Source organism: Hyperoodon ampullatus, assembly GCF_949752795.1.
Source record: "Hyperoodon ampullatus genome assembly, chromosome: 15".
Taxonomy (NCBI): domain Eukaryota; kingdom Metazoa; phylum Chordata; class Mammalia; order Artiodactyla; family Ziphiidae; genus Hyperoodon; species Hyperoodon ampullatus.
In genome coordinates, this window is record NC_136928.1 from 77,668,576 (window position 1) to 77,696,531 (window position 27,956).

Here is a 27,956-nt window from a genome sequence, read left to right on the forward strand (position 1 = left end):
AGCAATGCCTGGAATGGTCATAGAAACATCTGAGAGAAGTGGGAATTTGAGCTGGAAGAGGTGGGGTTCAGATAAGTAGGACATCATAGTGTCTGAGAGCACAGGCTCTGGAAACAGACTGCCTGGCTTCAAATCCCAGCTGCAGCATTTTAGTTGTGAGACTTCGGACGAGTTACTAAGTGAACGTTTTTGTGTCTTTGTCTCCTCCACGGTAAAATGGAAAAGGATATGTCTGTCTCTCAGGATTGCTGAATTTGTGTGTGTGTGTGTGTGTGTGTGTGTGTGTGTGTAATAGCTTAGAACTTTATAGTTCTCACACATTATAAGCATTTTATAAGTGTCAGCTATAGGCTGGACAACGTTGGATAGCTTTATAGATGGTGTGTGAAATGTCCATTTAGTACAGGTCTGTAAGTAGGAATATGCAGGGATTTTGAAGGGTGACAATGAGGAAATCAATCTTCCTGTGGCTTGGGATCTGCCTGGGCATTATTTATGCTGCTTTATTTGGTGATATGAATAAAAAGGAGATAAAAAACTCTTCTTTTCCTCTCTAATCCTTTTGTTCAAACTCCTAGCAGTACAACCTTATATAGGGTCAGGGCTTATAATGTACATTGATACAATTCATGAACATTTTGGTATATTTCATTAGTTTTATAGTTGATAACTTCAGTTGTCATATACTTTTATCTTTGTTGTGGGTCTTGTTGTCTTGAAGTAACATGAAATAAGGGCCTTACCGTTATTCTCTCTGCTGGTTCTGGGTCAGTCTAAGTAACACAGAGCACAGAGTGAAATGGATTGGATTTCTCTCCTATTATCGATACATCCCTTTTGATAGTTGTGGACATGTAGTTTTGGGCCTCCCTGGTGTGAAGATATTCCTCATCAATTCTTATTTGACTCTTATACCTCAGATCTTTCAGTATCATCACATTTAATATGTATTCTTCCTCACTGAATGAAGTACTGGCAACCTCAAATATTAAGTTTGGTTGATTACTATAAATGAAAATTGTAATTCACCACTTTTAAGTTGAGCCCATTTTTTTTTTAATTGAAGTATAGTTGATTTACCATGTTGTGTTAGTTTCAGGTGTATAGCAAAGTGATTCGTACATATATATATTCTTTTTCAGATTCTTTTTCCTTGTAGGTTATTACAAAATATTGAGTATAGTTCCCTGTGCTGTACAGTAGGTCCTTGTTGGTTATCTGTTTTATATGTAGTAGTGTGTATATGTTAATTCCAAACTCCTAATTTATCCTTCCCCCACCTTTCTCCTTTAGTAACCATAAGTTTGTTTTCTATGTCTGTGGGTCTATTTCTGTTTTGTAAATAAGTTCGTTTGTATCATTATCATCCACATATAAGTGATACTATATGATATTTGTCTTTGTCTGGCTTACTGCACTTAGTATGATAATCTCTAGGTCCATCCATCCAAATAATGTGTGCTGCAAATCACATTATTTCATTCTTTTTTATGGCTGAGTAATATTCAGTTGTGTGTGTGTGTGTGTGTGTCTGTGTGTGTATATGTATACACACACACACCCCACATCTTTATCCATTCATCTGTTGATGAACATTTAGGTTGCATCCTTGTCTTGGCTATTGTAAATAGTGCTGCAGTGAACATTGGGGTGCATGTATCTTTTTGACTTATGGTTTTCTTCAGATATATGCCCAGGAGTGGGATTGCTGGATCATATGGTAGAGCTATTTTTAGATTTTTTTTTTTTTTTTTTTGCGGTACGCGGGCCTCTCACTGTTGTGGCCTCTCCCGTTGTGGAGCACAGGCTCCGGACGCGCAGGCTCAGCGGCCATGGCTCACGGGCCCAGCTGCTCTGCGGCATGTGGGATCTTCCCGGACCAGGGCACGAACCCGTGTCCCCTGCATTGGCAGGCGGACTCTCAACTACTGCGCCACCAGGGAAGCCCTATTTTTAGATTTTTAAGGCCCCTGAATACTGTTCTCCATAGTGGCTGTACCAATTTACATTCCCGCCAGTAGTGTAGGAGGGTTCCTTTTTCTCAACACCCTCTCCAGCATTTATTATTTGTAGACTTTTTGATGGTGGCCATTCTGACTGGAGTGAGGTGATACCTCATTTTTGTTTTGATATGCATATCTCTAATGATTAGGGATGCTGAGTATTTTTTCATGTGCCTGTTGGCCATCTGTATGTCTTCTTTGAAGAAATGTCTATTTAGATCTTCTGCCCATTTTTTGATTGGGTTTTTTTTGATATTGAGCTATATGAACTGTTTGTATATTTTAGAAATTAATCCCTGTCAGTGGCATCATTTGCAAATATTTTTTCCCATTCTGTAGGTTGTCTTTTTGTTTTGTTTATGGTTTCCTTTGCTGTGTAAAAGCTTTTGAGTTTAATTAGGTCCCATTTAAAAAATTTTTGTTTTTATTTCCATTACTGTAGGAGATGGATCCAAAATTGCTGTGATTTATGTCAAAGAGTGTTCTGCCTATGTTTTCCTCTAGGAGTTTTTTAGTATTTGGTCTTACATTTAGGTCTTTAATTAATTTTGAATTTATTCTTGTATATGGTGTTAGATAATGTCCTAATTTCATTCTTTCTCATATAGCTGTCTAGTTTCCCCAGGACCATTTATTGAAGAGGCTGTCCTTTCTTCATTGTAAATTCCTGCCTCCTTTGTTGTAGATTAATTGACCATGGGTGCATAGGTTAATTTTTGGAGACCATATTTTCCATAGGTACAGCATTATAAATATGAAAATCATCAGAAAAATAAATAAAAATGAAAAATATACATTTATACATATTTGTTATATGTATAATGCCAAATGCTGAATGGAAAAAGTATTATTAAATTATTATTAAATTAAAATTATTATTTTTTAAAACATTGTTTTCTTGTTTAATGCAACGATGGATTTTAGAGAATTCAAATGATATTTTTACTGAGATAGCAAGACCATATCTTAATTCAAATGATTCTTTGATGGTGAAATGAAACAATATAATCTATAAGGAAATATTTAAAAATTAAAGTATAGTTGATTTAAAATATGATATTAATTTCAGGCATACAACATATTAATTCAGTGTTTTTATAGATTATAATCCACTTAAAGTTACTGTAAAATATTGGCTGAATTCCCTATCTGTACAATATATCCATATATCTTATTTATTACATAAAGTAGTTATGTACCTTTTAATAGTAGTTTATACCTTTTTAATAGTTTGTACCTTTTAATCCTCTACCCCTATCTTGCCTCTCCAAAAGAAATCCAAAACAATATTCCAATGATTTATGTTAAGGAGTGTCCTGCCTATGTTTTCTTCTAAAAGTTTTATGGTTTCCAGTCTTACATTTAGGTCTTCAATCCATTTTGCATTTTTCTTTGTATATGGTGTGAAAATTTTTATTCTTTTACATATAGCTGTCCAGTTTTCCCAGCACTACTTATTGAAGAGACTGTCTTTTTCCCATTGTATATTCTTGCCTCCTTTGTAGAAGATTAATTGACCATATGTGTGTGGGCCTATTTCTGGACTTTCTATTGTGTTCTGTGGATCTATGTGTCTGTTTTTGTGCCAGTGCCATACTGTTTTGATTACTGTAGCTTTATAGTATAGTCTGAAGTCAGGGAGCAAGATACCTCCAGCTTTGTTCTTTTTTCTCAAGATTGCTTTGGCTATTCAGGGTCTTTTTTGGTTACATATCAATTTTAGGATTATTTGTTCTAGTACTGTAAAAAATGTCATGGGTATTTTGATAGGAATTGCATTAAATCTGTAGATGGCTTTGGATAATATGGACATTTTAACAGTATTAATTCTTCTAATACATAAATATGGGATACCTTTCCTTTCTTGTTATCATCTTCAATTTCCTTCTTCAGTGTTTTATAGTTTTCAGAGTGTACATCTTTCACTTCCTTGGTTAAGTTTATTATTAGGTGTTTATTCTTTTTGGTGAAATTTAAACAGAATTGTTTTCTTGCTTTCTCTTATAGTTCATTATTAGTGTATAGAAGAGTAACAGATTTCTGTATATTAATTTTGTGTCCTGCAACTTTACTGAATTCATTCGTTAGTTCTAATAGATTTTCTGGTGGAGACTTTAGGCTTTTCTATATGTAGTATCATGTCATCTTCAAATAGTGGCAATTTTACTTCTTCCCTTCCATTTTGGATGCCTTTTATTTCTTTTTCTTGTCTGGCTGATCTGTCCATTGATGTAAGTGGTGGGTTAAATTCCCCTACTGTTACTGTATTATTGTTAATTTCTCCCTTTATGTCTGTTAATACTTGCTCTGTGTATTTAGGTGCTCCCATGTTAGGTGCATATATGTTTACACATGTTATATCCTCTTCTTCGATTGACCCTTTTATTATTATGTGGTGCCCTTCTTTGTCTTTTTGTTATAGACTTCATTTTAAAGCCTACTTTGTCTGATAAGAGTTTGCTACACCAGCTTTCTTTTTGTTTCCGTTTACATGGAATATCTTTTTCCATTCTCTCCCTTTCAGTCTGTGTGCATCTTTAGCTCTGAAGTAAGTCTCTTACAGGCAACATATAGGTGTGTCTTGTTTTTTTTTTTATCCAGTCACCCTATATCTTTTTTTTTTAAACCACTTAAAAAATTGAGGTATAGTTAATTTACAATGTTGTGTTAGTTTCAGGTGTACAGTAAAGTGATTGTTTACCTACATATGTATATTCTTTTTCAGATTTTTTTCCATTATAGGTTATTACCAGATATCAAATATAGTTCCCTCTCCTATACAGTAGGTCTTTGTTGCTTCACTCTGTATCTTTAGGTTGGAACATTTGGTCCATTGACAATTAAAGTGACTACTGATAGATATACCCTTACTGCCATTTTGTTACTTGTTTTCTGGTTGTTTTTGTAGGTCTTCTCTGTTCTTCTTTTAGTGTATTCCCTTTAGTGTTATAATTGTGTTCCTTTCTCTCTAGATTTTGTGTATCTGTTGTAGGTTTTTGATTTGTAGTTACCCTGGGGTTCATATATGTTGACCTATAGCTATATCTACTTTTTTTCAAACTGGCAGTCATTTAAGTTCAAACACATTCTAAAAGATCTGCGTTTTTTCATCCCCTCTCCATGTTTTGTGCTTTTGAGGTCGTATTTTATATCTCAGTTTCTAAGTAAGTAAGTCCCACTGATTTTCAATACAGTTAAGGGGACTTGTCTTCCTGGTGTGGGACCACAGGGCTGGGTTATCTAACATGTATCTCAAATCCCTCATTCCCTAAGGACGATCCCTGACTCTCTGATATCTCCTTCCTCTTCTGTGTCCCCTTCTAGGGACACAGGTTCCGACCTGATCTCTTCTCCCTTCCTGCCCACCTCTGTGTGAATCTTTTTTTACAGCCTTGGTTGTAAATAGAAGCGACTTTTTTCTAGTCTCCAGGGTGTTTTCAGCTAGAGTTGCTCCACCTGTAGATGTATAGATGTGTTTTTGATGAGTTCGTAGGGCAGGTGAGCTCAGCATCTTACTTCTCTGCCATCTTGATTCCCCCAGTCATAAAAATTATTACATAAATGTTTTGTTTGCTTTTTTAAAGATGTTATTCATTTTAGCTTATTCTTATTTAAGTATAGGCTGTTGAAACTGGCTTTGAGGATGCCTTTTTTTCCCTAGTGACTTTCCTTGTAGGAAGGATAGGTATTCATTTTTCTGAGGACCTTCAGTGTGTCTTCTTCAAAATTGTCATTTGTTCAAGGGGCGGGTGATAGTGGTAGTGGTATGGGGGGCAATTTTCATATCATTGATGTCTCTATTCATCCTTTGTCCCTTGTTTTGTTGACATTAAACATCTATGTGAATAGCGTCCTTTCTCAATTATTTATAACTAACTTTTCTGGAAATTTCTTCAATGGTTCTCTATTGGAGTTTGTGCCTTTCCCTTAAACTTTAATTATTTTATGACTAGTTTTCCTTAGAAATAATCAAATCATCCTTTGCTCGTGGTTAAATATTTATTTTCAAAGTTGATTGTAAACATTTGGGAGAGAGATGATGCCTTGTGGAAATTGTTACTTATTACTACCTTATAAATCAGCTCCTCAAATTCTCTTGTTACTATTTGTTGCATTGGCCAGGTGCCTTATACCCAGTATGATGTCAGCAGAGTTTATTGCCATTGTTAAGGCATTTGTAAATATAATCATTGATATGATTCTTAATATGGTGTTACTATCTATCATAAAGTAGATCTTGAAATGACAGTCACATATTTCCTGCATTTCACTACACATGAAAAACCTTCTTGGTGGCATTAATAATATTGATGGTTTTCATGATGGATGAACTTTTACTGTATATGAGGTACGATTCTGAAGGCTTTATATGTTCTAATTTGATCCTTCCCAAATTTAGATTCTTATCCCTATTTCACTAATGAGGAAATTGAAGCACAGGCATATTGGATAACTTGGTCAAGATTATGTGGTTCTGCAGGGTGGAATCACAGTTCCAACACAGAGGTTAGACTTCTGAGAGCATGCTCTAATTATTCTGGATTAGAATTCAAGAAAACATTGCTCTAGTCCCATCTTCATTTTGGGCACATAATATTACAGTATTTACTAAATAGTTGAGGCAGCTGGGTCCCAGAGATTAAATTAGTGGTGGAAGAGAAGTCAAATCTTAGTGTGGTGGTTTTTTTTTTTTTTTTTTTTTTTTACTCTTGTTTCTCTTTTACACATTGCTAACATCTGAGAATACTGGTAAGTTTCAGGATATCGCCATTTCTGTATTTTCTAAGTCACTTATTAATGAAATTGAATCCCATTGATCTGGAGGAGAACTCTGATGTCTTTAAATTTTTTCTTTCAAACTTGGTGTTCTGAGTGATAACTAGCTTTTTAATTGGTTCCCCCTTGAGTTTCTGATCAAGTTTGACTTATTCAGTGATGGTAATCACATGTAGTTATACATGTAGGCCCAAATTATTATTATTTTTTGTCCTTTCTTTTCCAGAACATTTTCTTCTATGCTAAATAATAGAAATAAATATAACTTCACATCTTAAAACCAGTGCATGAAAGGTGGCAATTAGTAGTAATACACTGTCTGTTTAGCCTTTTGTTTCCAAGGCATAGAACACGAATAAAAGAACTTTTTGTAAGTTTATTCCTGATAAAATTTCTTTGAAATAAAACATTTATATTTAGTGTCAGAAATAATTGGTGAGAGAATAGTTGAACATAATAGAACTTGTTATAGTCATTCCTTTTCTGCTGACAGATAAATGTAACCTTCAGATGAAACTGGCAAAGCTTATTGTTTGCCATAAAACAATGAGCAGGTCTGTAATATAAAGAATCCTAAAATTAAGCAAAAGCAGCCATTATTTTGTAAAGAGATAATTTAAGTTTACCAGGTACTTCGTTTTTTTAGTGGGGATGATGCATTTAAATTCTAAGTCTTCCCTAGCAAAATGGAAACAAGAGAAGAAAAAGATGAAATAAAGTGTATGTAAATGTTATTTTGTGTTTATAGAACTTTAGATTCAAAGTGTAAGTTTTGCAACTAACCAAACTTTCTACAGTTCTTTAGAAGGAACAGTTGTGTTTTCTAGGTTTTTTTAACCACATTTTCACCTAATTCACTTAGTGATTAATTTACATGGCTAATATTTTTGTTGGGAACAGAATTAATGAAAGTGTTTTCCTCTGAATTTTATTAAGCATTCTATCATTCTGTTTACCTTATGAAAGAATAAGTAACTAAAATATGGGCATATTAAAGATGGTAATTATAGAACTAATCAATTATTTTGAAGTGTAAAAAATGGTCAGATTTTGGAAAATATGTATTCTGAAATCACTTTTCCCCGATAAGTGTAACATGACATGTTAAATAATCTAGATTGTAGCTGTATACCATCACCAGTATAGCTTGCCCTTTCATCAGGATAATAATTATATCAGCAAAGTATTCTTGTTCTCACTGTCAGATCTACAGATTCCATATAAGTATACCTCCTTGATGTATCTGTAAGTCCTTTTATTGCTCTATTCCAATTTTGAATTTTTGTGATACTCTTGAAATCACTCAAAAAAAATCTTTGTTGTGCTGTCAATTAATTAATTCAGTTGACACATTATTTTAGAGTCTGCTAAATGTCAGGCACTATTTTAGGATGGAGGATATGGCAATAGACAAAACAAACAAAAATTCTGCCCTTAAGAAACTCATGAAAGAATGCTCAACATCATTAATCATTAGAGAAATGCAAATCAAAATGGCAATGAGATATCACCTCACACCAGTCAGAATGGCCATCATCAAAAAATCTACAAACAATAAATGCTGGAGAGGGTGTAGAGAAAAGGGAACCCTCTTGCACTATTGGTGGGAATGTAAATTGATACAGCCACTATGGAGAACAGTATGGAGGTTCCTTAAAAAAACTAAAAATAGCACTACCATACGACCCAGCAATCCCACTACTGGGCATATACCCAGAGAAAACCATAATTCAAAAAGAGTCATGTACCACAATGTTCACTGCAGCACTGTTTACAATAGCCAGGACATGGAAGCAACCTAAGTGTCCATCAACAGATGAATGGATAAAGAAGGTGTGGCACATATATACAATGGAATATTACTCAGCCATAAAAAGAAACGAAATTGAGTTATTTGTAGTGAGGTGGATGGACCTAGAGTCTGTCAGAAAGAGAAAAAACAAATACCATATGCTAACACATATATGTGGAATCTAAAAAAAAAAAAATGGTCATGAAGAACCTAGGGGCAGGATGGGAATAAAGATGCAGACCTACTAGAGAATGGACTTGAGGATATGGGAAGGGGGAAGGGTAAGCTGGGACAAAGTGAGAGAGTAGCATGGACATATATACACTACCAAATGTGAAACAGCTAGCTAGTGGGAAGCAGCCGCATAGCACAGGGAGATCAGCTCTGTGCTTTGTGACCACCTAGAGGGGTGGGATAGGGAGGGTGGGAGGGAGACGCAAGAGGGAGGAGATATGGGGATATATGTATATGAATAGCTGATTCACTTTGTTATAAAGCAGAAACTAACACACCATTGTAAAGCAATTATACTCCAATAAAGATGTTAAAAAAAAAAGAAGAAAGGAAAAGAAATTTATATTCTTTCTGGGGAAGAGGTCCTGTCTGTTTCTTAAACAGTATCATTTGATTCATGATAAAGAACTTATGGTGTTTTTATAGCAAGCATTTTAAACTCCTAAAATTTGTTTGAAAATAATTTGCTTTGTAGAAGCATCCTGGAAGAAAATCAAGAGCAGAAAGGTTTATTTTATTTTAATTAATTAATTAATTTCTTATGTAAGTTTTGATGATGAAGCCATATTTGGTAGAATTTAGTTTCATGAGACTAGTACTAGTGATCTAATGGTGTCCAGATTGGTTTTATATCTCAGTTTAAATGTGTCCTTCAGATATGCATGTGAAAGGTCCTTATTGGGTCGTCTTAATTAAGATTTGGGAAGGTTCATATTGCCCTCTACCTGCTGTGCACAATCTAACTGGTACCTCTGTCTAACCTGGTGGCCGTCTACTAGCCAGAAGGGTAAGCTTCGGATTCTAACTGTTGAGCCGTGTTTGAATCCTTGGCTCTGTCATTTATTGACTTTATGAGGAGGGGCAAGTTAACCCGGGCCTCAGTGTTCTCATTATAATACGAGGAAATGATATCACCTGCATTAGGTAGGGCTAAATTAGGTATTATATATTTCAAGCATTTCATCCTGTCTGGTCCGTAGTGAGAGATCAATAAATATTAAAGATTATGCTATTGCTGATCGTTCCTTTTATATTACTACTAGTATTCTTATCATTAAATCAGTGGTGATCTGCACATTTAGAAACATATTGAAACGTTTAGTTGTGCTGTGCCTTGAAAATGCAGCAAAAATGCATCATTAACTTGGGACTCTATTAGGCCTACTTTTTGGAGTGAGCCTCAGAGCAGAACTTGTCTTTAATGTGTGTTTTGATAAAAATAGGCATGTTTTCTTACCCATTTCTGTTTACTGAAGCTTGACAAAGTTCTACAATTTTCTAGTTTTCAAATACCAAATAAATGTTATTTTACTGAGAGACTCACACCATTACTAATCATTTTAATAATAATCCTTGTATCTAATAACATACTTGGTATAGAAGATACAAATCTCAACTTGTGATAACATTTTTCTTAATTGTTTTGAAAACATTTTGTGTAGCTTGTGGAACCGTGTCTGCTTTAATTAGAAAAGGCAGGAAGAGTTTGGTATGTTATTTTTTTTCCTTGTTCCTCCGTCCATTGGTACAATTTATTTTCATGTTGGAAGAGTGAGCATTATTATCATTATTGTATCCAAATGTTATCTTTTCTAGTTTTCAGTGATCTGTGGTAAAATATTGAGTTACTGATGTGGAAGAAAATAAAATAGTTTTTACTTGGTGACAAATGAAGTAGTGTGACAGTGGCACCCATAGTGCGCTGTAATCGTCTGCATGACTGCAGTTTAACCCGTGAACTCACAGGCCTTCAAAAATTTATCTCTGGTACATAGTTTGCTAGGACATTCCATGCTAGCTAAAAAGCAGGTAAAATACTGTGTTTTAAAAATATGATGTAATACATTTCTTATTGTGAATATCTCATGGGGAACTTTGAATTCGGATACTTTGCACCAATGATAATGACTTTAAAGGGGATGCTGTTGGTAGATGAATTAGCCCTGCTCATTTCCAGATCTTTTTAGCTTCTCTTTTCCTTGTAACCCGCCCCCCACCCGGTGGTCTCCTGTTCCCTTTTACGTAAAGACTAATCTCTTTACTTACATAATTTCTAAACGCTTATGAAGTATTTTTTGTGCAAGGCATGTTTCATAACTTAGTAAGATAAGAAATTGCAAAGCATAACCTCATAATGTACAAAAGTGCAGTCCTTTCTCTGGGGCTCTGATAAATTTTAGGAAGTGCTACTGTTGATCCTCATATGTGAGATAAGATGTTTTATTGAACTGTAAAAGCAAGGCAATTGAAAATTTGTTTTTAGAATTTTTGTCTTCATTCTTAATTCAGGATGTTTCTGTTGTTTTCATGGATTTATGGAATATTAGGCTAAAAGCTACTTTAGAGGTAATGTTTGAAGTGCTTCACTTTAGAAAGTCACGTGCGAAAGACTGCGTAGATGGTTGACAGGTGGATGCATTTATGTTTCCCTTGTCTCCTGCTGCGTAGCACATTGTTCTGCTGTGTTACTCTACTGTCTTTACCTCACTCTTCCTTTATAATTTATTCTTAATTCCATCCAATGAGGACTTGTCTTTTCCTCTTAGACTCTCCTTCTGTCATTTGTTAGTGATATTTTTTTACCTGCAGAATTATTTCTTCACTCTGGCTATTACCTGTCCTCTAGGTCGAGGCTGTCCAATATAGGAGCCACCAGCCACATGTGGCTATTTAAATTTTAAATAAAACTAATTAAAATGAAATAATATTAAAGGTTTCTTTCTTCATATCAGTGTCACATTTCAAGTGGTTAATACACGTACATGTAGCTTAGTGGTTACTGTATTGGATAGCACAGTTAGAGAACATTTCTGTGATCACAGCAAGTTAGATTATAAGCTTTTTGAGGGCAAGGGACCATTTACGTTAGCATTAAGAACATAAAATATGGACTTTTGATAAGTAATTTAGAATGTGTGAATGAAAACATACCCATACCATCCTTTAGTTTTTTGCCAAATTTTTTGTTTTGAATTTTTCTTTTCTTTTGAACCATTTTATGATCAAAGAGAAGTCAGCAGTTTGGTATTTTTTATTTACATATTGTATATGATATGTATCATGTACCACTTATCATACCATAAACAGGAATCTTGTAGGTTTAAGGTTATAGGGATACTTTTGCATCATGTTCCTTGTGTTGCCAGTCATTGAGGTAATGTGTGTTTTAAATACTTATGCTTTTTTTTTAAATTTTAAGTTATGACGGTGACTCCTTGATGATCATTCCTTGGCATGAACATAAACACCGAGATAAAGATTGGTGTGAGGAGTTGGAGTGCAGGTAAGAAAGAGCCAGCATGAAAGCTCTTCATTTCTTTGTGGGTTGGATGAATAGAAGGCCCTGTGCAGGTAGGTGGTGTTGGTGGATGGTCATTTATTTGATGGTGACCCTGCTTGAGAGTTTGAGTGAAGTTTTTTTAAAAACTTGACTTTACTCAAGGTATGTTAAAAATTCTTTTAATGGAAAAATGTTAAATGCTCCAAAGGAATTATTCTATAAGTGGTCCTTGTAGAACAACTCTTTTCATTTTGGGGTATTCCTTTTTACTCTTTGACATATACAGGTATATTTTTCGTAGTTGTTTTTATGATATGTGTGCGACTTGGTCCTTGATTCAGTTTTAATTTTCACTTTTATAAGACTTAGCCTTGGAAAGCCTCAGAACATGGAGGCATCAGGTCCCACAGAAGGGGGTGGGAGATGAGGTGTGGGGCTGAAACTCCTGACGAGGAACATTGGAATCCCTTTATCCTGCACTCCTCAAAGTCAGGTGAATACTCCCTGCTCGTTTTACATTTGATATGAATCATCTTATGCCTTTGGATTTTTTTAAAACTGTGTGTATGAACTCTGTGTCTGATAAATGTTACATAAAAGCCCTAACCAGTAGTGTGATCATTGCAAGTGAAAACTTTTTTAACTTTGTATTTTATATTGGAGTAGAGCTGATTAACAACGTTGTGATAGTTTCAGGTGCACAACACAGCGGCTCAGCCATACATATACATGTATCCATTCTCCCCCAGACTCCCCTCCCAGCCAGGCTGCCACATAACACTGAGCAGAGTTCCCTGTGCTATACAGTAGGTCCTTGTTGGTTATCCTTTTTAAATATAGCAGTGCGTACATGTCAATCCCAAACTCCTTAACTATCCCTTCCTCCACCCTTCCTCCCCACCCTGTAACCATATGTTCATTCTCTAAGTCTGTGAGTCTGTTTCTGTTATGTAAATATGTTCATTGTATCATTTCTTTTTAGATTCCACATATAAGTGATATCATACGATATTTCTTTCTCTGTCTGACTGACTTCACTCAGTATGACAATCTCTGGGTCCATCCATGTTGCTGCAAATGGCATTATTTCATTCTTTTTTTATGGCTGAGTAATATTCCATTGTATATATGTACCACATCTTCTTTATCCATTCCTCTGTCAGTGGACATTTAGATTACTTCCATGGCTTGGCTATTGTAAACAGTGCTGCAATGAACACTGGTGTGCATGTATCCTTTTGGACCATGTTTTTCTCCAGATATATGCCCAGGAGTGGGATTGCAGGGTCATATGGTAGCTCTGTTTTTAGTGTTTTAAGGAACCTCCATACTGTTCTCCATAGTGGCTGTACCAATTTACATTCTCACCATGGTGTAGGAGGGTTCCCTTCTCTCCACACCTTCTTCAGCATTTACTGTTGGGGGATTTTTTGATGATGGCCATTCAGACTGGTGTGAGGTGATATATCATTGTAGTTTTGATTTGCATTTCTCTACTCGTTAGCGATGTTGAACATCTTTTCATGTGCCTCTTGGCCATCTCTATGTCTTCCTTGGAAAAATGTTTATTTAGATCTTCTGCCCATTTTTTGATTGGGTAGTTTGTTTTGATGAGACTAAGCCACGTGAGCTGTTTGTAGATTTTGGAGACTAATCTGTTCTCGGTCACATCGTTTGCAAATATTTTCTCCCAATCTGTGGGTTGTCTTTTCATTTTGTTTATGGTTTCCTTTGCTGTGCAAAAGCTTTTGAGTTTAATTAGGTCCCATTTGTTTATTTTTGTTTTTATTTCCATTACTCTGGGAGACAGATCAGAAAAGATATTGCTATGATTTATGTCAGAGAGTGTTCTGCCTATGTTTTCCTCTGGGAGTTTTATAGTGTCTGGTCTCACATTTAGGTCTTTAATCCACTTTTGAGCTTATTTTTGTGTATGGTGTTAAAGAATGATCTAATTTCATTTTTTTACATGTAGCTGACCAGTTTTCCCCACGCCATTTGTTGAAGAGACTGCCCACCATTGTATAGTCTTGCCTCCTCTGTCATAGATTAATTGACCACCGGTGCCTGGGTTTATTTCTGGGCTTTCTACCCTGTTCCAGTGATCTATAGTTCTATTTTTGGGCCAGTACCTTACTATTTTGATGACTGTAGCTTTGTAGTATAGTCTGAAGTCAGGGAGCCTGATTCTTCCAGCTCCATTTTTCTTTCTCAAGAGTGCTTTGGCTATTTGGAGTACTTTGTGTCTCCATACAAATTTTAAGATTTTTTTTTGTTCTATTTCTGTGAAAAATGCCATTGGTAATTTGATAGGAATTGCAGTGAATCTGTAGATTGCCTTGGGTAGTATGGTCATTTTGACATTATTTATTCTTCCAATCCAAGAACATGGTATATCTCTCCATCTGTTTGTGTCTTCTTCGATTTCTTTCATTAGCGTCTTATAGTTTTTGGAGCACAGGTCTTTTGTCTCCTTAGGTAGGTTTATACCTAGGTATTTTATTCTTTTTGTTGCAACGGTAAATGGGATTGTTTCCTTAATTTCTCTTTCTGATTTTTCATTGTTAGTGTATAGGAATGCAAGAGACTTCTGTGCGTTAATTTTGTAGCCTGCAACTTTACCAAATTCATTGATGAGCTCTAGTAGTTTTCTGGCAGAGTTAAGGATTCTCTATGTATAGTATCATGTCATCTGCCAACAGTGACAGTTTAACTTCTTCTTTTCCAATTTGGATTCCTTTTATTTCTTTTTTCCTCTCATTGCCATAGCTAGGACTTCCAAAACTATGTTGAATAAAAGTCGTGAGAGTGGGCATCCTTGTCTTGTTCCTGATCTTAGAGAAAATACTTTCAGCTTTTCACCATTGAGTATGATGCTAGCTGTAGGTTTGTCGTATATGGCCTTTATTATGTTGAGGTAGGTTCCCTCTGTGCCCATTTTATGGAGAGTTTTTATTATAAATGGTTGTTGAATTTTGTCAAAAATCTCTTCTGCATCTATTGAGGTGATCATATGGTTCTTATTCTTCAATTTGTTGATGTGGTGTATTAGGCTGATTGATTTGCAGATATTGAAAAATCCTTGCATCCCTGGGATAAATCCCACTTGATCATGGTGTATGATCCTTTTAATGTATTGTTGGATTTGAGTTGCTAGTATTTTGTTGAGGATTTTTGCATCTATGTTCATCAGTGTTATTGGCCTGTAATTTTCTTTTTTAGTGGTATCTTTGTCTGGTATTTGTATCAGGATGATGGTGGCCTCAGAGAATGAGTTTGGAAGCTTTCCTGCAAGTGAAATTTGGAAGCTTTCTTCATGTTAGCACTAATGTTGGCAGTTTCCCTTCATTTTGTATCTTTTACTTTTGATGTCTGAGTTAATAGAATATGTAACTCTTAGTTACCTTTTTCTCTCCGATGGCTTTTATTGTAATAGCAATGGAATGTCCTGCTGTGTTTTTGCTATTATTTGCTTTTAAAAAATTATTTTTTGAAATTTTTTATTAAAGTTGTATATAGTTGCAAATAGATCAAAGATTTAAAATTTTCTGCAAATCTTGTTTTAAAAAAAAAAAAGCAACAACCAAAACCCATACTCCTTTGTTCCCCTTCCTTATATCCTGCTCTCCAGGAGTAACTACTTTCACTTCTTTTAAAGGATTGTTCTGATATTTACCCCAATCCCTGAGTAACATAATTGTATAGCTACCCCTTGAATTTTTTAGTTCTGGCCGTTATCTGTGGACTTGCTTCAGTGGAAGATAATGGTTTAGTTTCTTTTTACTCCATATACTCCGTTCCTCCTTGAGCGTTTATGTGACCCTCTCTCCCGTTCAAAAATCTTCTACTGTCATTTCAGGAGAGTTTCAGGAAAAAGTGAAGCTTAATGCATGGTATGTATCAGCCCTATTTAACTAGAAGTCCACAATTACCAGTTGTAATGAGAGATAGAAGATGGATATAAGTTGGAAAAGGTGGGAGGTTGATGCCAGTGGATATGGCAGAGGGAAGGTGTGTGATCCTGTGGCCCACAGTTCTCTCAGTTTAAGATGGTGCTTTTGACAGAGTAGCCTTGTTCCATTCACCTGATGCTTCCCAGTTCTCCTTAGCCTGTGCCTTTTTATGATTCTGACAAGAGATGAAAGGAATAAGGGCATTTCTTCTCAGACCAAGCACAGCAAGCTAAGTTGTAAGCAAAACTTGCTGTGCTGGAACTCCTAAAACTATAAAAATGAAAAGCTAGGAAACGTTTGACAGAAGAAAAGATGCTTTTGAAGATGATACAAACTTTCCCAGGACATTTCTTTTTTTAATCCATTCATTTTATTGCCTCCCCCGACGATTACTCCCATCCTGTACCCCTGTGTCTGGCAACCACCAGTCTGTTCTCTGTATCTACAAGGGTGGTTATAGGATATCTCGTGGCTTTTTCATTTACAGTTGACCCTTGAACAACGCAGGGGTTAGGGGTGCCGACCCTCTGTGAACTCAAAGGTTTGCCTATAATTTATCATCGGCCCTCCCTCCATAGCCGTGGTTCCCCATCCGTGGATTCAGCCACCCACAGATGGCGTAGTACTACGGTATTTACTCTTAAAAAAGACCTGTATGTGAGTGAACCCACACTGTTCAAACACATGTTGTTCAAGGGTCTACCGTAATTAATTCTGTCCTCTGCTAGATTCAAGAATACTGAAGGAAGAAAAACATGCAGTCTCTGTACTCATGAAGTATATAATCTAGCAGGAAAGGTGCCGCTGCTCTAAATTACTAATGTGATGCGTGTTTTGAAAGAGAAGTGCAGGGGCCACTGGGAGCACATAATAGGGAGACCTAAACTTGGTGGAGGTCAAGGAGGTTTTCCCTGGGAAGTGGTATGAAATCTGAGACTTGAAGAATGAATAGGATTTGGCTTAGCAGAGGGTGAGTTTGGCAAATGAGGGGAGGGAGGGTTCTAAGCAGAGGGAAGAGCATTTGAAAGGCTCAAGGTGAGGCCCCTTTAAGGACTGAAAATAAGACCTGGCTTGTTGAAGTATACAGGACAAAAGTGACACTGGAATCAAGGTGAGGCTGGAATATTTTAAGGCAGATGACAAGCTATAAAAGGAGGCATGGGGATGATATAATCATGTTTCTGTTTTATAAAAGACAACTGTATTACCTCGAGATATCGTGAATTCAGTTTTGACGTTGTTGCGTTTGAAATGCCTGAGAAACATCTAAGAGCATATAGAAGGACGATTTTGGAGCTTTCAGGTGAAGTCTGGGTTAGGCGTAAAAATATGGTGGTCAATTTATATTGTAGCATTGAAGGGGAGACCTAGAGAGAGTGTAGTGAGAAGACAAGAGAGCTGGAGAATTTGGAAGAGCTAGTATTTAACGGTCAGCTGGAGGAGGATATTCTAGCAAAGGAGCAGCCAGAAAGATGGGACATGTATAGCTTGACAGTATGGCACGACAGTATGACACGCTGGAACGAAAGACAAGCATGTTTCTAGAAGGAGAAAATGGTTATATTCTGTGAAATAGTGCTGAGAGGGAAATAGATAAGGACCGAAAAAAGTATCAAAGGAACTCAAAGTTGCTTATGGGTATTTTTTCCCTGAAATGGGAAGATTTCAGGGGAAGGGATGTGACTTTTATGTGGCAGTGATGGGGAAGAATCACTGGTCAGAATGTTAGTGACGGTTGTGAGTCTAGTTAAATAAAGGACTACCAAGTGTAAGCACAGTAGGTTGTCCAAGTCATGTTGATTAAACACCCAAATATTTGTCAGCTTTGGGTCTGGTCATATATTATAACTGCTAGTAATTCCAATGAAAATTATACCTGTAAGTAAAAATTAAGCACCTGCTCTGGGCCAGACAGCATCCTCTGTGTACTTTATGTTATTTTGAATATTCTTGCATGGTATTATTCCCATTTTTGATATGACTAAAATGAGTCTTAGATTATGCAAGGTTTCACAGCTTTCAGTGATGGAATCGCACCTCAGTTCTGACTCTGAAGCCCATTGCCTTATAATAGGAATAATTATACCACTTGTCATTTACTGACTTACTTTAGATGAATGAATATCCCTAAGGGAACACGGCCTTTTCCACTATTTCTATCTGAAATATCTTACATTAAGTTAATTTTTTTTTTTTTTTTGGTTCTTAACCATTGAAGGCAATTGGCCAGGATCGTCCTCGTAAAATCTCCTCATAATTTGTGATCCCTGTGATGTTTTCCCCAGGTATCTTCCTCTTGATGTCGTTTCTTTTTCACTCTTGATGGCACGTAGTATAGAGTAGTTCCTTATTTTGCAAATTTCAGTGCATTACTATGTTGCTGATACCTACTGAAGTTATATTATCAACAAAAATAAGGCATATTTCCTCTTATTTTTATGAATGTGAAAAACAAGACTTCTTAATTTATATTTGGATCAGAATCACCTGGGGGTGTTTTTACTAAACTAGGCCTGGCTGGCATCACAGGTCATTGTGACTTAGTAGACCAGTGGCAGTTACCCAGCCATGTGCATTTTAAAGCTACCCTGGGTGATTTTGATTTTATTTAATACTTATTTGATTGATTTGTGGCATAGTTTTTTTGACTTATTGTCTATTCTGTTTTTTTTTAATTGGGAAAACTAATAGGAAACTAAATAAAGCATCCCCCAAATTTCCCATTTATCTTGTAAGTGCGCAGATACATATAGGAAAACACACACAAACACACCCACCCACACATATGTACATACATACTGCCAGTCTCAGTAACTGCTCTCTCCACATCTCTGTCTCTGTCTCCCTCTCTGTCTGTCACAAAATTATAATTTCCCCTAGCATTTCAATCAGTTATTAATTGTTCTTTTTGTGCTTTGCAGAATGGTGATTGAGCCGAGTCTCCCAGATGAAAGTGAGTTCTTGTACGCTGCACAGCCTGAGTTGCTGAGGTACAGGACATCCCAGCTTGCAGTAGAGAAGGTTATGGACTGGTATCAGAGCAGAGCGGAGGAAATAGAGCATTATGCTCTGCAGGTGAGGCCGGCAGTGCTGTGTGAGATCCTTAGCATTCAGTGCATGTTTTGGCTGCTGACAGCAGTGCCAGGGATCCTGTATATATTAATAGTTTGCAAGGGATGAAATGAAAATTTTTTATTACTTTCATTCATTTATTCTTTGCTTCAGAAGCTTTTGTGTTTTGTTTTTTTTTCAATTCCTAAAGAGCAAATACATATAATAAAAGCTGTTCAAAACCTTTCTTTAAAATGTAAGCTGCAAAATATGTACGTACTGATCCAGATTTTATATACATGCTTAATAGGCTTAATACCATTTTAAGTCAAAAGATTGTATCTACATAGAAATGCTTGATTAGTCCCCTGTTACATGGCATGAACGCAATGGATTGTTATTTTGCTTTCCAGGAACCCTGTTTGAGGGTCTGTTTCTAACGCTTTCCTGAAGTCCAAGACTAATTTCCCTCAGTTCCCATGTGCCTTTACTGAGATGTGTAACAGCTTCATCAGAAGGGGGGTGTAGAAGAGAGAGATGAGGGTTGTACTGTAACTTAGGAGATCTACATAGGAATCTGGACTCTTCTGCTAATAGACCTGGTGACTCTGGACCTGCTACCTACCTTTTCTGTACCTTGGTTTTTTCAGGGGGTGAGTTCTTACACTGGAGTCAGTGATAACACATAAAATATACAGGAGAGAACATTAAAAATTCTTCCAATTGAGTTCTCTGCAAATGTAAGCAAAAGTTGTCTTCATCCTAGAGAAGAGAAGTCAGCAATTGGGAGCAAAGAATGGCAGAATGGCCTTTGAAATCTCATTCAGGTCTATGGCTATACCACCCTGAACACGCCCTATCTCGTCTGAAATCTCATTCAGGGTCCGGCCAGTGGGTGTCTTTTTCATTCTACTTGCAGTTTTGGCTTTGGGCTTCCTGTCCTACAATCAGTTTCTCATTTGTCAGGAAGGGTGATTTCAGAAGGTCTGATGAACAGCTGTATTGCAGGAAGGAATAAACCCCCTTGTTTAAATTTCTGCTTAGTGTAACTGGCACAGCCCTGTGTCTGCATTTGATAGCCTTCTTGAATTTCTGCTTAATCTAATTTCTATTTTTAGTATTCATAGAATTGACAAATTATTTGCTGGAGCTGATGGGAATATTATAGATCAAACTTTTTAGAGGATGGCCAAGAATATTTATAATTGACTTTTCAGGTTTTTGAAGATGGCTAAGGACATTTGAAAATGTTTAGAATTCTAAGATACCAGAATGAAAAGAATCTCTGGAGGGGATCCAGTCTAATTCTCTATGTTATAGATAGACAAACTAAGGTCCACAGAAAAGAAAGTGAACAGCTTGCTCAGGGACACACAGTAGCAGAGCCAGACAAAATACAGGTCTCTGCATAGTTTTTCTTATAGAGTCCATATAAAAATGGACAATTATACAAATCTTAATGACTGAAAACCAGATAAATTAATCCAAAAAAGTGGATCTCAATTCTCAGACCCATTGTATTTTTTCTGTAGCAAATATTTTGTAATACTTCCTTATTATCCTGATGTGAAAATCATGGGCATACCTTATTTACAGAAATAATTTCCCAAAAATTAATATAATGACTTAACTGTGATATATGGGATAAATAAAATATGTAAACGCCTGGTCATGAGTACACTAAAAAAGTGACTAATGTCAGTGAGAAATCACTTTGAACAAGATAGCTGACATTGCAGACAGATTGAGGTGTATTGAATTAAACACTGCAAATTGCTGTCTGGGATGTGAACAACTCATGGTAAATATTTTTTTCAGGGTATTTGAAGGTAGGCAGGGTTTAGGACAAGGTGGTTGTGTGGGACTTCCCTGCACACTGTGGAATGTCTGTCATCCCTGGCTTCCACCCTTGAATGTTAGTAAGTTCCACTAATAGTTGGGAAAGATAGAAATGCTTCCTCAGATTTTCGGAGCGCCTCCTGTTGCACAGTTCTGCTCCCATTGAGAACTGTAGTCTTAGACCAGTATCACACATCTGGAAATGACCAGTTCATATCGGTCACGTTAAGCAAAGGCATTATTTATTACTTCGCTGATTCAGGAGAAACTCACCTGTAAATAATTGATGAAGAAAGCTCTTAACTGAGTCAAAGAGGTACATTTTTGGTAGTTTGTACAGGCAAATGTAGGTTGTATACTGTGTAGCAGACATCTTTTAAGGTCGATGGCATCATTTGATTTACAGGAGTTTACAAACATGTAGTTTACTATTGTCTCTGGCTAACAAGAGAAGGTATTCTATTTGGATCAGTTTTGTCTGAGCACTTTGTGGTTTTTAGCTGAACTTCTAGATATAACACTTGTTATTTCTTGCCTTTTTGATAGTAGCCATTGTAACGAGCATGAGGTGATACCTCATTGTGGTTTTGATTTGCATTTTCCTAATTATTAGTGATATTGGACATCTTTTCATATGCCTGTTGGCCCTTTGTATGTCTTCTTTGGAAAAATGTCTATAGAAAAATTGAGTAGAAAGTGCAGAGTTCCCATATATTCCCCTCACTTTCTGCCCTACCCACTAGTTACCCCTATTATTAACATCTTGCATTTGAGTGGTATGTTAGTTACAATTGATGAATCAAGATGTCTTTCAATGGGCAAATGGATAAATAAACAGTGGTACATCCACACAATGGAATATTACTGAACTCTAAAAAAGAAATGAGCAATCAAACCATGAAAAGATGCGGAGGAACCTTAAATGCATATTACTAAGTTAACGAAACCAGTCTGAAAAGGCTATATACTGTTTGATCCCCATCATGTGACATTCTGGAAAAAGAAAAATGATGGAAACAGTAAAAAGATCAGTGATTGCCAGGGGTTGGTTGTAGAGGGATGAATAGATGGAACACAGAGAATTTTTAAGGCAGTGAAAATACTCTGTATGATACCATAGTGATGGATACCTGTCAGTCTACTTTGGTCCAAACACACGGAAAGTAAACACCAAGAGTGAACCCTAATGTAAACTGTGAACACTGAGTGATAATGGTGTGTCAGTGTAGGTTCACTGATTGTAACAAAGGTGCTACCCTGCTGGGGGATGTTGGTAACGGGGGAGGCTGTGCATGTGTGGGGACTGGGGCGATGTGGGGAATCTCTGTACTTTCTGCTCAGTTTTGCTGTCAACCTAAAACTGCTCTAAAAAAGAAAGTCTGTTAAAAACAAAAACATTTTTGTTGCTGTCAACCTAAAACTGCTCTAAAAATGAAAGTCTGTTAAAAACAAAGTTAGCATGTTCTGAAATATGATTTTTTTAAGTCTAATTATAATTCCTAGACATCTTGATTTCTGTTTTAGTAATCAAGAATAATTATAAAGATTTGCTGTGCACCTGAAACTATTACAAAATTGTTAATCGGCTGTACCCCAATATAGAATAAGAAGTTGAAAAAATGAGTAATTATAAAGAAAGGAAAGTGATTTGGGGGTGCTTTATTTAGTTGGCTGTATACTCTTTCATCTCTTTGATTTATTTAAAAACACTCATAATAGGGGTATTGTTCTTTAGCTTCATTTTATGTATTGACGTTTCATGTGGCTTATGCTATAATCAAAGTGGTATCTGACATAGTTTTATCTTTTTCATTTTTACAGGTTAAACTGATGTAGTACTACTTCTTCCTTAGCGCCTATAAATGGCTTTTGGAAATCTTGTTTGTTGGTTTAGGAAAATGTGTACATTTGGTGAAATTTATCTATTGGGGGCTTGGGGTATGTGGTATAATTCTGTTAAGTTGTAACAGAACCTACTTTAAGGTGTCAGTAATTTGATTTTCAAACATTTTTACTTCAGTGATTATTTTGGAAAGCAACGTCAAAGTTGTTATTAGAAACACAGATCTGGATCGCAAAATTGGTTGAGTGTGTTACAAATTGCTAATGCAGTACGTGTTCAGACTGTTGCACAAAGCTGTGTTTTACATATCAAGTTTCTTCATACTTTCTGAGTTTTTAAGAACTTGGTATACAGGTAGATGTGGCTTTTCCGACATTAATTGTCCTTTTGTTGAGGTATTGCCGGATCCCTTCCCTTTTGCCTCATGCCTTATCTACCTGTAGTTTTCCCCCTTATTTTTATTTGCGCCACTCTTTTCAACTGAACATGCAGTTCTTCCTTTTTCACCTCTTCACCTGTGAATCCCTGAGTCCTGGAAGGGCTTTGGGTGGATCTGTGATATCGCTTGGCAGTTTTTCTTTGCGCTGCGTGACTGTTTCCTCTCCCCGTTTCCTCCTTTCCTCGCACCAGCGCTTCCTTCATCGTTCTCAGCAGTGATTTCGCTTTGTATTTCATGGTGGAAGTTGAGAAATCACTTCCATTTGCCCTGCTCTTTCCAGTTTTCCCACAGGAAGAGGTCTCTCTTGCATTCTCCTGAAGTTCTTTCTTTACCCGTACCCTGGATTCCACACCCACCCTGCTCAGGATGGTTCTAGCAGTCGTTTTTTCTCTCCTGTATCTTCAACCGCTGGTCTATTACTCCCCTGCCTTTTTTTGGACATAAAAAGTTCAAATCACTCCTATTTACATATATATAAATTAGAGCCATTTTCTCCCAGCTTCCGTTTTATCTGTCTTCCTTCCATCGAAGCTCAGCTCAGAGGTAGCCACTCTGCCCTTTGCAGTCACTTCCCCAGTGTTTGTTTACTCCTCGTTTCCCGGGGAGTGGCTTCTCCTGCCACTCCACGGAAACCCCATCAGTAAGGCACCCTGCTCGCCTCTTAATGTCCGATCCCCTTCATTTGGTGTTTAACAGCATTGTCCTTTGACACTACTGCTTCCTTTCCCCTGTAATCTCTTCTCCTTAGGCTTCTGTGATGTCCTTTCGCTTTCTTCATTGTCTTTGTCTTAGTTGTTCATGTTCCTCTCCGCAGTGTGGCTCAGGGTCTTTGGCTTGTCCCTTCAATGTTGCTGTCCCCCCAGGGGGCTATTCTTTTCACTAGTAGAGAGTCTTCTGACACTAGTAATTGCAGTTCTCCTAACGAGTCTGCTTACTTTCAGTCCAGTCCATTTCCAGATCATTCATATTTCATTTGTCATTCATTCAGTAAATACTTACTGAGTATTCTTTCCAAAGTGTAAGTCTATTTATGACATGCCTCAGCCGAAAATCCTTTAGATTTGCATTTCGGGGTAAACTGCAAATTCCTTAGCTCAGCAAATGATGTTCTTTTTTATCTGGCCCTTCTCTGCTACTCTAGCCTTGTTTTTCATCGCTTCACTTGATACCTTCTTTTCAGTTTATGGAACTAATCGTACTTCCACAACATTCATGCATCTCTGCCTTCCATGCTGTTCTCCTGTGCTTCTTCTTTCTTTACTTACTAATATCCGCTGATTCTTTAAAACCCATTTTAAGTGTTCTCCCCTCTGGGAGACTTTGTGACTCTCAGGTTGGGCTACTTGCCCTCTTCTTTGAGATCCCAGGCACCCTCACTCCACTTCAATCATTAATTTACCAGATTGTGTTTCCCTACGAGATGGAGACATCTTTGAAGGAAGAGACCTCATCTTATTCAGTTTTGTATTCCTAAGACTTAGAATGGTGTTCAGTTCATAGTAGGTTCTCAATAAATAATTGCTTTTCTAGGCGTAAGGGAGGAAGTAAGGAGAAGTATAAGGCGCTGGGGGTTAAGGTCATGTTAGATGATTTTGCTGTCAATCAGAATATGTCCATTTTATAAACCTGATCAAGTGATGGGAGTGAAATTGCTGTGTATTGAGCATCTGCAGAAAGATTATTCTTTGTTTTGTTGTAAGGAGGTCTAAATAGTTGAACTGGGACAGAGAAGGTTGAATTAATCAGAGTTAATCGTTCAGCAAGAGTTTATTGAATGTCGTCTATAGGGAGGACTTGTAGAAGGAGAGGTACTGTATAGGACGATGGAAGCCAAGCATTCTTTTTGGGGCAGAGTGGTATAGTGACAATAGGTTAATTTGACATTATCACTACCTGGCTATGTTCTTTTTTTTTTTTTTCCTGCTTGTTAATGTTCTGAGAATTAAATAGACAAATATATGTAAACAGCTCAGTAAACTGTAATGCTCTACAAATTGAAGATGGTTGTCTTTCTTTAATTTTTATTTTCAGTATTGGTGATTATTTGATTCTTTTGGGACAGTTTGGTGCTGATATATTTCATAAAGAAGTCTGATGTTTTTGTACTGAATAAAAAAGTATGTAGTAATGCAGTTTTATATAAAATGATTTTAAGGATTATTGCTAGATTCTATACTAGAGGCTTTTACTTTAGAATATATGGAAAAGAAAGATATAATACTCAGAGACTTACTGTTGCCTTTCCATTTTAGGTTGACTGTGCATTGTCACTTATTCGACTTGGAATGGAGCGGAATATTCCTGGTTTGCTGGTTCTCTGTGATAATTTGGTTACTCTGGAAGCACTGGTTTATGAAGCAGGGTGTGATTTAACCCTAACCTTGAAAGAACTCCAGCAGATGAAAGACATTGAAAAACTAAGATTACTGATGAATAGTGTAGGTTTTATTTTAAAACTTTCTTTTTAACTATTCTGTATGTACTTTGATTAATATGTGTCTCAAAGCCAAAGATGTAGTGTCCTTCAAACCAGAGAACTTAGTCAATAAAGGAAGGTTTCTTGACTTAAAAAAAAAAGCATCAAGTTTTATGAATAAATTACTGAAGGCATCCAAAAGCATTTTGGCTGGTTTTGTACCTTCTTTGCCCTTCATTCATACTTATCTGTATATGACTTTCTTTCCCCCTTCTAGCGAGGCATATTTAAATTAGCTGTCATTCTCGTAATCGTGTTTCTAATCCTTCACTTTGTTAAAATTCCCAACTACTTGTATATTCAGATGATTGGCTGGGTGGTTGTATGAAGAAAACATCTTGGCTTCAGGGTTTGTATGTGAAGGAGAATTTGCCTGGCCATTCTTAGATTTTTGGGGGGCGTCACTCGGGGTGGGGGAAAGTACAGTCTCCAAAGTTAGGAACCGATTTCTGCTGAGCCCACTTTTCCTCTCTTTCTCATGCCTCTCACCATCTTTTTTCCTCTTATCAATCCCCCTTTTCTCTTTCTCTCTGTCCCTACCTTCCTTTTCTCTTACTAATTTCTTTTCCCTATGATCCACCCAGTGAAAATCGAGTTGTGTTACATGCAAGATGCCTCTTAAGAGATTCAGGCGTATCTCCTGGGATAGAGAGGAGAAGGGATTGTATAATTTCAGGGATAATGAGTAAGATTATGTGTGTCATTTGGAGTTTCTTGAAGGTGGATGTGAAGGGGTAAAACAAACAGAAGAAGAGGAAAAGGGTGGAAGAGAATCTGGGATTTCTTAAGTGACTCCTTTCTAGAGCTTCTTCATGCGTATCTCTCTCTGTTCTTTTCTCTTTCACGCTTTCTGTGGGCCTATCCCCACCCCCCACCTGCTAACTCTTTTTACACATACACATACATACACTCTTGGGGTAGAATGTCTCTTTGCTCTGGAAGACCTCAGGACTGAGCAGCAGCAGTAGGAGTAATAGTAGCAGCAGGTGTTTGTCTTACAGAGCTGGGCTTAGGCTGTCAGGGTCCCCAGGGTGGTCGTGATACTGAGATGGACCACATTGCTCTTGCTGCTGTTGGCTCCACCAAGCCCAGGCAGAAGGTGATTCTCCTGCTGCCTCTCAGTCTCCTTGTGAGGCCTGAATTGGAGTATGTTTTAGAAAGCGTTAGGCTTTCATTGTTTCACATGAGTCTGATTATCCTTGAGCTTTAACTTGTCTGTTATTATCAGGTATTTAATTTAACGTGTGTTTGTTTTGGAATTACATTTTCAGTGTTCTGAGGACAATTATGTGAAAAGTGCCTACCAATGGATGGTTCCCTTTCTTCATCGTTGTGAGAAACAGTCTCCTGGTGTGGCTAATGAGCTATTAAAGGAATATTTAGTAACTTTAGCTAAAGGAGACTTAAAATTTCCCCTGAAGATATTTCAGCATTCCAAGCCTGATGTAAGTAGAAACTTTAACATCTTAAAAAATCTCTGTACTTTTTCCCCTACAGAATTAGGTTTTATTTATAAATTTTTTAATACTAGGTTTTGCAAGTAATTTCTCTTTAAACAGAAGAAGTAGTTATCATTTTATTCTTTAAAAATGTTTTAGCAGTTTAGTACAAAAATTTTTTTGGACGTTTTTAAGATTATGTTTACCTTGATTGATTTACTCCAAAGTTTGTTGACTCCTTACTACCTTGTGGAAACTGGCAATACCAAAAAGACTAATAACTGAAAGGTATTGAATTCTTACTATAGGTAGGCACTTTACAAGTGTTAACTCATTTAATCCTTGTAACAATCCTATGATGTAGATATTTTGATTATATTACTATTACAGGAAAAGAAAATCGTGATCAGAGTGGTTAGGCAATTGCCCGGGGTCACAGTAAGGAGTGGAACCTTGGGTTCAAACATAGGTTTTCTAGTTTCCCAGCTGTGTTCTTAACCATTATGCTTTACTGTAACACCAATAGAAGAAGAAGAAAAGACTTCTACCCTGGAGGAACTTCAAAATATTTGTTAAAATTTTTAGGATCCCGTAAGGAGATCTTATAATTATTCTTAATAACTCTTATATTTGCTGAAGACTGACCTATCTATCTATCTGTCTATCTATCATCTATCTATCTGTCTATCTATCTGTCTATCTTTTTTATAGAAATCAAATAGTTGTTCAGATTTACTGGTGATAAATCATTTTGTTAAGTGCGGGTTACTTTTGAAATGTAAATAACCTCTTAATTTAACCATAAATCAAATATACTGTTTCAAGGGATAG

The 27,956-nt window shown here is 36.6% G+C and overlaps 1 protein-coding gene across 3 annotated transcripts in view; it reads left to right on the forward strand.

Moving 5' to 3' along the window:
• NBAS (NBAS subunit of NRZ tethering complex) overlaps positions 1 to 27,956 on the forward strand; it is a gene marked incomplete at its 5' end in the record, with an annotated part of 354,840 nt that overhangs the window by 122,833 nt on the left and 204,051 nt on the right. For all 3 annotated transcript variants that reach the window (XM_079721535.1, XM_079721536.1, XM_079721537.1), the window contains 4 exons: positions 12,005 to 12,088; positions 18,960 to 19,113; positions 25,463 to 25,648; positions 26,958 to 27,131. In XM_079721535.1, coding sequence (XP_079577661.1) covers positions 12,005 to 12,088; positions 18,960 to 19,113; positions 25,463 to 25,648; positions 26,958 to 27,131 — 598 coding nt within the window. The remainder of the gene's footprint in view (positions 1 to 12,004; positions 12,089 to 18,959; positions 19,114 to 25,462; positions 25,649 to 26,957; positions 27,132 to 27,956) is intronic.